At 42.1% G+C, this 12,257-nt stretch overlaps 1 protein-coding gene across 1 annotated transcript in view; it reads left to right on the top strand.

Moving 5' to 3' along the window:
• SULF2 (sulfatase 2) overlaps positions 1-12,257 on the top strand; it is a 153,462-nt gene that overhangs the window by 123,994 nt on the left and 17,211 nt on the right. The window contains exons 13-14 of the mRNA XM_054173421.1: positions 669-798; positions 10,878-11,085. Of these exons, the coding sequence (XP_054029396.1) occupies positions 669-798; positions 10,878-11,085 (338 nt within the window). The remainder of the gene's footprint in view (positions 1-668; positions 799-10,877; positions 11,086-12,257) is intronic.

The raw sequence follows: 12,257 nt of genomic DNA, 5'->3' as shown, positions 1-12,257 counted from the left end.
AAGGCTCCTGAATAGCTAAAGCCCAAGCAGCACTCTACCACCGACCTAAAGCCATTTAACTGTGCCAGCAGGGACACGGCTGCAGTATGCCTAATGGCAGTGATTGTGTGATGGGAGGGGATGTATGGCCTTTGCCTGCAGCCTGCAGAAATGTGTGGTTGGGGTGGGGGAAGGGGAGTTTTACTTGGGCTGAGAGATGGAAAGGTATATACCCTTTTTCTTTCAGCTGCTGCCCCCTGACCCTCCTGCTTGCATTATGGGAGTATGAACAACCTTTGTTCTCTGCATGTTCATCTGCTGGCCATTCCCTCTGTGCCCCTGCCTTAATTTGTAACAGGAGGCATGAATGGTTTGGACATGCAGCCCTGCAGAGTGAGGAGGGCATGGTCTCTTAATATTGTCTGTTGTTACTGCCTGCCAATCAGACATGAAGCAAACTGTCCTGGTTTTGCATGGTTTTGTGCACTCCCTCAGAGCATGCTATGAATAATTTGTGTGCTATCAGAGATGATAATAAGTGCTGGTTTCTACTGGACTATTAAGTTTTGGCCACCAGTGATGTTATGGACTTGGCAAGATAATCTGCTCCTCTGAGCCTTTTCAGCAGGCTGTGCATATCTTGGAATTAATATTAATGCAAAAATAATTTATTCTTTTTTCTTTTCCAGTAAACTGCTGCATAAGAGGGAGAATGAGAAGGTAGATGCCCAAGAAGAAAACTTTCTACCCAAATACCAGCGTGTGAAAGACCTCTGTCAGCGAGCTGAGTATCAGACAGCTTGTGAGCAGCTCGGCCAGGTAGGGTATTGTGCCCCTGACTGAAAGTAAGCGGTTGTAGTTGGGCTAAGCTTAACATCTTAACTGTGGCAATGTCCTTCACTTTGTCCTCAATGCCAGCTTATAAATCAAACTGCTCATTCTGTGCCCTTTGGTCAAAACCGTATTACAACATTTATGAGATTGACTGTCAGTCAGGAAATTGCTGATTCAAGTGGCTCTGTATTGATTCCTGACTACTGGCAAGAGAGCTGCCAAGGCTGTTTTTAACATTTTAGTCCCCAAATAGGACGTGGTTTGGGATTCATTAGTGATGAGAAGCTACAATGAATCTAATAGATTGACCTCCTCCAACATTTGGCTTGCTTTGCTTAGAATTCTTAACTGAGCTTGTTGTTATTTGGAATTACATACACTGATGGGGACCCAGCATCCTCTGAACTCAGTATAGCCCCCCTCTTAAAAATACACTGTGAAGGCACATGCAGTTCAGGCTGCAGGCAGTCTGTGTGTATGGGCATAGAGGTCTCTGAGTGTCTGTCATTTCTCATTACCAAGCTGTTCTGGACAGATATCTGTTTGCTGTAGATCCAAGCTATATGGAATCAATTCAGGCAAAATACCTTAGAGCAGTATCAGTCTGTGGTCTTGGTGCAGGAGAATGTTTTGTAAATTTACCAGAGCAGTGCAAAGGCATAGCAAAGCCATCTCCAGCAGATCCACTTTTGGGAGAATTCCCATGGAAACATGGGAAAATTGATTCTGTGCTACAGCTTTGCCATCCAGGTACTGGTCAGAGTACTCTCTTCCAAGGACTGTGACACATTGTTCCCCTGGACATGTGGACAAAGGTGTGAAGGTAGATGGATCCACATGCTACTTATGTCTGTTACCAGACTGGTGTTACCTCACATCCTGGCAGTTCAAAGAGCTGTGGAATATAACCATTCTTGCACACATGATCTGAATGGCTTTCCAAAGCTGTAGTCAGTAGAGGGTCACGTCGGCTGTAGTAGCTCATTCTCTGCTGTCAGAGGCCAGACTCCCTGCTTCTGACTATAGCAATCCTGTAGTTCAGTGCACCTGTGAAGTGAGCCCATTATGAAGATGTTTGGATCCAATACATATCTATAAGCATTTTCCAGATGCTCCTTTCTTCTTGTGCCTTCTTTATCGGATTTAGTATAGAGGGTGAAATGTCTTGTCCTTCCTAAAATTGCTGAAATTAAAGTAGTATTTTGTGCAGTACTTTATTGTCATCAGATGTCTTGAGCTGAATTTTATCTGGATGGGAGCAAGCCATTGTTTTTTGAAGTTGCAGTATTCTTTGAGAAACTGGGGGAAAAGTCATTGGTTTCTACTGCATCATCATCCAGTAAGTAGTTTGGGGGAATGCAGCTTTTCTTTTCCATCATTATTTTCCCACTGAGAGATGTTTCAACAACTTCCTTTTGTCTTCCCAATTATTTTGAATGTTGTTGTAAGAACAGAGGGTTAGAGAGACTTCCTAGCTCCATGTTGTCACTGAAGCTGTCTCTTTACATAGGGTAACTTTAGCTACCTTGAGGCTTTCTTACTCTAATTACCACTTCTCAGTTATGGAAGAAAAGAGGAAGGCCCTGTGTTGTCTACACACATTCACAGGCTTATGCTTTCTTCCATGGATAAAAAAATTTCTTAGACATCTGTAAGGAGTGGACATAAAATGTCATCTCCATTCTCAGAATTGCCAATGAATTACAAAGTGAAGGTGTGCTAATAAGAGATGCTTGTGCTGCATCCTCATTGTCAGGAGACAGAGGAGAAGAATTGTTTTGAGCAGTTCAGTCAGACCTAATTGGAAGTGATAGGATGAAATTGAGCAAAAAAGAAATTCAAGTTGGACATCAGGAAAAATTGCCTAACAATCAAATCAATTAGAGCCTGGAAAGGGCTCTCAAGGGAATGTCAATCCATCTAACCCCTGCCCTAAAGAGTACGTCCTAGTATTCTGTCTAGACAGCAGGAATAGTGGGAGACGAATGTGCTTATTTGAGGATAAATTGTGTCTAAATATGGGTGCACCCAGAAGTCTTTTCAGAGAGAAGCAAGATGTTGCTTCTCAAATGACAAATGGGTGTTGTTTGTTCGCTGCTGCTCTGCATGGTAAATAGAATGAGCCCAAATGACTAACATACCACTGCCTTGGGAGAAGTTCTGGTGTATGGATACACTGCTTGTTTAGCAGATGTCTCTCGATCCTGCAGGATTTAACTCTGTCTGCGGTGGTCAGTGCCAAAGGTGAATTTTCACATCCTGATGCAGAGACGTTTGGGTGAGAGTTAGGTGAAAGCTTGTCCAAGTCATTGGGACTCTCTTTTGAGTTAACTTTTGGGGACAGAGGAGTCTGAGCAGTGCCAGGGAATCTGAAGTGTGAGCAGGAGACAAGCACAAACGGTGGACAAAGACTCAAAAAGGAGTGCATGAGAATAGACGAGAAGGGAGCTTAGAGTAATGGGGAAGGTAAAGAAAGCTTTGAATGTGAGATGGAGAACTTGAAATTGTGCTTTGTGAGCGTGCAAGTTTGTGAATGCAGCTCTATCACCACAAAATGCTCTTCCTTTGCAAATCTCTGTCACCCTCCTTGACCTATAATCGTTTTGATAAGAGTGCACCAGGATCATGGAGATGAGGCTATTCACACTGTTTAAAACCTTGTTTCAGAGTCCATTATGTGGGATTTTATTTTTTTTTTTGGCAACACTAATATATGTAAATTCTTCTGAGTGCAGTGGGATTCTGTATTGCCATGTTTTCTTTTTCAGTTAGTAAGGTTTGGTCTGTGTTAGTTATTTGCATCCAACAAAGGGTGACTGTAGGCTCAGATGAAAGAGTGGCTGGGCATTTATATTCAAGGATTTAAAAGAGATGAGCTCTTTCTTCCCACATGAAATAAAAAACATTTATCCTTGTACCTAATGGTTTCCACACAAATTTTTTTTCTCCTCAGTGTGGTTCAGCTTTTCATTCTAAACTAGCTGGTAAGTGGAAGCTGACCCCCTTTTATCTGGCAGCCTGCATTAATGTGCTTTTGTGGAAGCCAATTATGATATCAGCATTGCTCTGTAGAGTATTCTCGGCAGCTCCACAGTATCATAACAACAGCTGCACAAAATCTCCCTCTAAATCATTTGCCAACTTTCTGCACGTTTGTTGAGTGTGCAGTACCTGCAGCCCTGGTGATTGCTGTAGGGAATCTATGCTATACATGTAAAAGGGGGAAAAAATAAATCACAATTCGTTTAACTGTTAGCAGCACCTGGTGTGGTACAGCAATATTGCTAACTTGTGAAGAAAATGAGTTGTCTGGATTCCATTATTTCCTGTTCAAATCTGTTTTCTTTTCAAAGCAACCCTGATACAAGTAGAATTTTCCTTTAAACAGCATTAAAAAGTATTGGTTTATATGGCAGCTTTCACCAGAGAACACTGAGAATGCAAACATTTGCACTTTGTACCAAACCTTTCATTTGCAGACCATCTGCAGGAAACAATCTTCCCGCTGATTGCTTTGTGCCATAACAGGACTGTGAAAGGTTATTCTCTTTTGTAAGCAGCATGAAGATGCCATAAATAAAAGTGTGTCACTTCCTCTGCTGGTCTCCCTAGTTCTCTGACACAGCACAGCGTAGATGTGGTGAAAACTGTTCTGATCAGTGTGTGCTTTCCTGCAGCAGTTCCTAAGTGGTGCCTCTAGACCACATTCCTGCTGCATGCTCATCATTAGCCATTAGTGCCAAGGGTGGAGCAGTAGAAAAATGACTTAACGTTTTCCTCTTTTCCTGAGGGCACTGAACTTGAATTTATGTTAGCCAGACTGAGGAAACTAAGTCAGGTTTCAGAAAGAATTTCTTCAAAAGCTGGGAAGAAAGTTTTTCATCTCTGTCTTCTGTGGTTCTGTACCTATCAGAGATATCCTGAAGGTAATAAAGAATTTGGTTTCTGTTGATAAGTGAGGCCTGTTGAGCCAGCTAGAGTCCAGATAATTTTAATAGCTCTTCAGGAGGATCTTTGGAGTTCCTGAATTCCAGTGTGGGTTGCACGTGCTCAGCAGCTTTCAGGATCCGGTTCTTAATGTGGGACTGCAGCAAGAAAAGGCTTGTTGGTAACTTCATACATTAAAAATGTTATCAGTCCTCAAACTGATAAAATTAGAAGGCAGCAAACCATGAAAATTAAAGTCATGTTGATTTATGGAGGCTGTTATTCAAGGATTGTGTTCCTGATGAGGAAATATAATTAACAAAACTGTTTTCCTTCTTTAGCCAGAAATAGCCTGTAATGATTTCTAGAGGCTATTTTACTTTACGGGGTTTGGTTGGTTGCTGGGGGCACCTCTTGACATGAAGTTTAAAAATCTCAGTTAACATTACAGCAGTTGCTGCAAGTAGCTGAATTAAAACCCCAAGTTTTTCAACTACCCTGTCATGAGTAGTTTAGTTCAACAGACAGTGAGTATCCGTAGTATCAGTCAGGGTTGGAAGGGACCACAAGGATCATCTAGTTCCACTCCCCCTGCCATGGGCAGGGACAACTCACACTAGATGAGGCTGGCCAGAGCCTCATCCAGCCTGGTCTTAAACACCTCCAGGGACAGGGCCTCAACCACCTCCCTGGACAACCCATTCCAGGGCTTCACCACTCTCATGGTGAAGAACTTCCTCCTCACGTCCAGCCTGAATCTTCCCACCTCCAGCTTCTTTCCATTCCCCCTAGTCCTATCACTACCTGAGATCCTGAGAAGTCCTCCCCAGCCTTCTTGTAGGCCCCCTTCAGATACTGGAATGAGCCAAGCTTTGGTCTCAGAACTGTTACGGATTTGATGTAGGACTTCTGACAAATCAATTCCCCTTTTGCTGCTGCTGGGATTTTTTTTTTTCCCCTCCACCACTAATGTAATTTCTGCTTAGGCTGCACTCACTCTTTAGCTTCTGCACTACCTAACATAGCAGCTGGGACCATTTGATACCACAATCCAATTACTGTATTAATAATAAATGATTTTATAATTGTAATCTTAAATTTAGCTGAATATCTAATTTGTCATTCACCTGCCTCACTTCAGCTACAGCTTGTGGTATTAAAAAGCCCTGCCATGTTTTTTTGCCAAGTTGTTCATCCTCTTATATTTCTAAGGTTTGAGTGATATGTAGTTTGTGACAACTGAAACTGGGACCAGAGGTGCAGATCTCCAAAACTCAGGAGTCAGTGTGATGACAAAATGCCCACTTGGGATGAAGACCAGGCAGTAGTATTTATGTACTGACAACATTAAACAGAGGAAACTGGACCCATCCTTTGCCATAAAGTGGGAGAGGGTACAGGGCAGGGGGAAACCAAAAAACCTAAAAAGATTAAGAATGTAATACTTGTTCAGATAAGATAAAGAACTGGGCATTTTCAGTCAAAAAAAAAATAGTTGAGGAGAGGAGTCTATCTGCATGAATCCAAGAGGAAGCAGTAATGTGCATGAGACAATAGGAAATTCACTTTGACTGTTTCTTGAAACCTGTAAGATCTGAGCAGTAGGACAAGCTGCCAGCAAAAGTAGTAGAGCTACTTTGTCTCTCCCTGGATTTTGCCTTTTTGCCATCATTAGCCCAATAAAAAAAATAACCTGAGGAGCAGAGCACAGCAGAGGAGAAGAGCTGACTAAACTAACTTCAACTGTTTGATACTAACTAAACTGTAATTGTACTGTTTCATACAAGAGAAGTAGTGCCCTGACTGCTCATAAATCCATTTAGACTGGAAGTTAGAATACTTCTAGCCATTAAAGCAGTTTGTTTGTAGTTCTCCATCTGACATGAAAAGCATCTACATCGACTAAAGACAATGGATACTGCTGAAGTGTTTCTGTCAGGTTGCTGGCAGGGACAGAGGACTTTGTTACCCTGCAGAAACTTTGATTCCTGCAGCCTATATTCCTAAAACTGTTGGGGAGGGAGCCTTGCTGGCAGCTAACTGATCAGACTGTCTCACTTTTCACTCCTCTGTAAAATGGAATGGAATCTCTTTCACTTAACAAAAAGAGGAGCTGATGAAACGCAGCATGGTGATTTAGAGCTCAGCTCTGAAAGCTGTATGTTTCAACTGGAATCTTGCAAGGCTGGTGTGAGCAGCCCAAAGAAAACAATGTCAATTGAGAGAGATTCACTGAGGGAAACGAGCGGATTGTAGGAAAAGATCCTACAGGGAAGGTCTTGGCTATTTACTGCTGATTGGGGCCTCGAGTAATGACTTTGAATTAACATCTGTGATTGCTGAAGCAGTAAGAGGACATTGATGCACAATAATGCACAACCCACTTCATGGTGATGGGGGGCTGTGAAGGAAAGAATGGGATTTTGACACACAAAAATACAATATGTCTTTTTTCTGCTAAGGAGTCATTTGCATGTCTGAGGTGAATAGTGCTACTGGAGGGAAGCAGGGCATCTGTTCACTCTGAACTGCTGCTGTTGAGCTTCATGTTTCACACATACTGAAGTCCTCATTTACTCTTGTTGATACATACAGCAGGTAGTCTGTGCTAGAGGGGAGAGTTACAGTTGGCTTATTTTTAGTCCTTGCAATGTACCTTGGAATGAGATTCCCATTTGGTAGCACTAATTTCACTCCCGTAAACTAAAGCCCAGACTCTTCTGCTTTGCACACACACATGGCTGAGTAGTGTGTTGTGCAGTGGGAGGTAGGGTAGAGGATGGAGTGGAAGTGTTAGAACAAGCCCAGCACAGTAGGTGGCAGCTAACTTGGCCTGCCTGAAGATGGTGGGAAATCTCCAGCTGGAACAACTTTAATGATTAAATGAGGTGTCTGGAAAGTTTTGCACAACGTGAGCTTGATGGACTTCAGGATATATTGCAAAAGCTATTTATTTGATGGCTTGAGTGGCTGTGCTGCAAGGCTTTGCAGGAGGAAAGAAAGGTTCTTCCTTTGGAGTTTTGATATAAGCTGGAATGAAAATTTTGGAGGAGTCTGAGTTTTCCACTGACTTTTAGTCCTTCCATTACAGGATGTAGCTCTTGTGAGATGTTATGTGCTGTAGAACTTGAATTGGAAACACATAATTTGTCCTACTGAAGAAAAGACCTGCAAAGTTGGGGCAAGCGGGGAACTAAGGGTTACTTTGTTTTCCTGAGTCGTTGAGTTAATACAGTATTTATGTGTAATTACATTTTGCTGCTGGATGGTTATCATTTGTAGCTGTGTGCCAAAGTATCTCTGGGGCACTCTAGAGTTCTGCATATAGAGATTTAATTATTTAAGTGATTGCCTCCTAAAATATTTTAGTTGCTTCCAGGGTTTGACACGGGTTCCTGCATGATGGTATGTTGTTCACCCAAACCAAATTTTAAATGCCAGAATTCATGATGTTTAAAGCTCCTTGACTGTCAAGCAGAGGTTTTCACGGTTCCCTTGCAATTACTGCCCTTTTTCCCTGCGTTTGAAAGCACCCTGTGGAAGTGGCTTGAGCTAATATAGCCTTGATATAGACCTAGAGAATTTGTCATTTGTGCCTAGAGGCAGACAAAGGGTAAGCTGTTGAATCCCAGACACATTCACATATGTACTTGTATCTGTTCTGGAAAAAGAGACTTTCCCTCCTGCCATGAGTTCAGTGTTTGCTTCTGAAGGCATTTCTGTAGTTCTGCACTGCTGCAGTTGTTCAGCAGCAGGCCAGTTAATGCACACAATGTGCCCTTCCAGCAAAGCCTTTCAGATGTTTTCACTGTAGCATACAGCTGCCTTGGAAAGATTTAAACTGCATGAAAAATGAAAGGATTTTTTCCAGTTCACCTGGAGGGGAAAAATGAGCATCACTTTCTTGACAGGAGATGAAAGAAAGAGAGGGGGGGAAAAAATATTTTTGGGCCACACATCAGAGCACTTATTTACAGTAATTCTCATCATGGCATTTAATTTGCCCTCTGTTGAATCTTCATTTTTCATGTATCAGACACCTACAGCAGAGAGCTCTACTGAGCAGAAAATGCAGTTTGTTAATTTTCCAAACTAAGATTCAGATTAATTGAAATGGGAAACAGCAACAAATGGCTTTTACAGCTTTCCTTTTTTTCTTCCCCCCACTGTGAAAGAAACTTTGCTCACTCTAGTCAAATAACTTCTACCTCAGACATCAGTCAATGTTAGGCATTTGTAAAAAAAAAGAAAATAGAATAAATTTCAGACTCAGCAATTTATTCTTCAAAGGTCATTTTTGTTCTACAGCTTGCCTAGGTAACTGTGTCATGTTCTGTGAAAGACAATGATCGTGCAAAGATGTCTGACTCATTGATTTCCTGTGATTCCCTGTGCTGAAAGTTAAGCCAGGTTTATTTGCATCAGTGCAAGGCTTGGATTGGACAAGAGGTTGGACACAATATTTGCACCTAAGTAGTAATTATTGCTCAGGAGGCTTGGCAGCCAATTGCCTGAGGAACTAAGTGGGCTTACAGTGGACACTAAAACTCTGATGACTGTAAATGAGAGCATCTCCTGCAGACATAGATAAATCCGCTGTAACGCTCCAGTTCACTTCTGACTCCTGTTAAATTCTGTCTTATAAAAGCACAGGGGTTCTGTTTTCTTACGTTGCTGTCATGCAAACAGTGGAGTGAATTTCAATGGAAGATGTAGGCTTTGTTGTCCTAGCCTTGGCGCACCTCTGTGTGGGAACTGAAGTGCCTTGTAGAGCTGAATTTTGCCTTGTAGAGCTGCAGGCTGCTGTAAAATGTCATCCCACTTGGGAGCTGTTGCTGTTTTTCCTTCTATTCTTTTATTTGGAAAATACTCAATATTCCAGTGAGTCCTGGAGGCACAGACTTAGGATTTTGTAATAGGAAAATAGAGAAACGCCTCTCAAGACTCAGCAAAAAGCTGAAGTGTTTCTGAGAGTCCCTATTTAGAGCAGCAGCAACTGCTACTGGGGGGCTTTTTTATGTATCTCAAAGCCTAGCTCTGTAGCTGGAAGTGTGTTGGTAAATAAAGGAGTAGGTGAAATTAGTTTTGATGTATCTGGGAGATGGGTATTTTGTGCCAGATTGGAGGTGGCTAAACTTGAACTCCCTTGCCCTTGGCACAGCTCTGACAGCAGCACAAAGGGAGCTATAAGCAAGTTACTTCAGGTTTTAAGTAACAGAAGGAATTGGAGATGAGATTTTTCTCTAGTTTGAGTGAAAGAGGGGGGAGATTATTTCATAGGCATTCAGTGCAGCTCACCATTGCTAGTCAAGCCCAGGGGGTGTTGAATGAAGAAAGCTATTAAGAGAAACACTCAGGATAGAGATTAACTCATCTAACTACAGACTTGTGTAGCTGATCCAGTCATTACCACCCTTTAAAGGTCAGTGAAGAGAAACAGGTGCTTCTGTAGGGCAGGCCTTTTTTGTTTTGTCTTGTATATGGCCACCTTAGGCTGAAGTCAATTACACCCTGGAAGTGACTTTTCCTCTTTGACTGTAGAGTTTAGATAACCAGCTCAGACCAGATCTTTATAGTAAAGGAATCCACAATTTGGATAAAATCTTCCCACTGTCAGGCATTTGAAGTAGGAAAGAGAAAGGAGACTCCACCAAAAAGTTTCCCCCCTTATTGTAGAGTATAGGATGGGATGGGACTGAGATCACATGCACGTCTGGAGCTTGGTGCCGGTTTAGTGGCATGATAGTGGCATAGATCCTGCCAGACCCACTTGCTGTTGATATGCAAGGATTCTTTTCAAGTCTGTGGATAAGTTGAACACTTTTAGTTTATGCTTCTGAATGTTGTCACTTGTCATCACCGTGCTTTTAGCTCTACTATTGATTTTGTTAAGAAATTCCTCTTGTTCTGCCCCCAAGAAACACAGTCAGAAACAAACACAAGAGTGTTCCAGGGAGTTCCTGTTTTGTCTGAACGTGGAAGATCGCCAAAAAATCTTGTCATCTGGTTTGGTAGTAGGTGAGAGATGAGCCCCAGCTTACCACAATGAGGAAACTCTGGTGGATCGCTGGAGCTGGCCACTGGACAAAGTGCACCTGGGACAGACTTTGGGTGACCGCCTTGTTGTTTTCTTGCAGAAATGGCAGTGTGTGGAAGACGCCAGTGGAAAGCTCAAGCTACACAAGTGCAAGGGAATGGCAAACTTGGAAGCTGCAGGCAGCAGCAAGGGCACCTCCAATATCTTGCCCAAGTATTATAGCAGGAATAGTGAAGACTGCAATTGTGAGGAGAATGAGTACAAGCTGAGCCATGTCGGTCGGAGAAAGAAACTCTTCTCCAAGAAAAGTAAGTGAGCTCCCTGCATCTTCTGCCTGCCTCAGAAAGCTGCTCTGAGTTTGCTAACACGTTTATTTCCATGGGCATTGAATTCTATCGATGCAGCTACCATGTAGAGAGCAACAAAACAGTGTGCCTCAACTGGATTTGAAAACATCTCTATTTGTAGGAAGGGAATTGTTATGTAGGGTCCTAGTTTTCTGTCTTTCAAACCCAGGCAATACAGCGCACACGCTGTAGTGGCAAGCAGCACGTGGCTGCGTCGGCCACGAAACACGAACAGTGTTTTACAGCCAGTACTCCCATTTTCAGCAGGTGCTGCTGTGCTTGGAGCCATTACTGCAGTAATTTATTTTTAATAAGGATGCATGTGCTTTGTTACAGTAGCTGCTTCTAACATCCTTTCCTTGTGCTCACTCAGCAGAGACAAGGCTGACTTCTACCCAGAGATCACGTCCAAGGGGGCTGACTGTTTCTAGTTTCTTTGGCACAGATGAGGTGCTTTTTCAGAAAGCCTCTTTCACTGGCTCTGTGTTAAACCTTAGTCAGACTAACATCTATATTTGAAGTACACAGTCTAATTATAGATTAAAGAGGCAAATGGTAGCACCGAATTATTATTCACTTGTAATGTTTCTTTCGTCTCACTCCACAAATATAGAGCCTTAATTATTTAGCAGATTAGTCTTTCTGTATAATGACCTGGCACAAGCTTCAAACAGAGAGTTTAAATTGATTTTCTCCCATTATATTTGCCTTGCAAGCTGATTAGTACCTACTAAGCTAATTTTTAGTTGGAAAAAATTATTGGTTACAGGATGAAATTACTCAGCTATACTTGCTGTTTAAATAGGTGGCACAGCAGATACTCTTTAAATAACACTAGAACTTGCAGTTCAGCTTTTGCCTTTCTCTTTGGTTTTTTTTTTTTCCTCTTTCTTGTAGTCACAGAGAGGAGAGTTCAGTCCTGGGGAGTCAAATAACAGGAGGCGATCGAAGGCACTTAAATGAGAAAAGGAAAACAATTTAATTGAGGGCAACATAATGCTATCTGATAATACTTAACACTTACTTAAGTGGTGTGCTTCCTAAACATTAATTTTCACAACATCCAGAGGAGATGGTTAAGTGTGCAATTACCTTTTAGTTTATGTATGGAGGAGTTTGAGGTTAAAAAAATT

Source organism: Dryobates pubescens, chromosome 26 (assembly GCF_014839835.1).
Source record: "Dryobates pubescens isolate bDryPub1 chromosome 26, bDryPub1.pri, whole genome shotgun sequence".
In the NCBI taxonomy this organism is placed as follows: domain Eukaryota; kingdom Metazoa; phylum Chordata; class Aves; order Piciformes; family Picidae; genus Dryobates; species Dryobates pubescens.
This window is presented reverse-complemented; position numbering and strand designations above follow the sequence as displayed.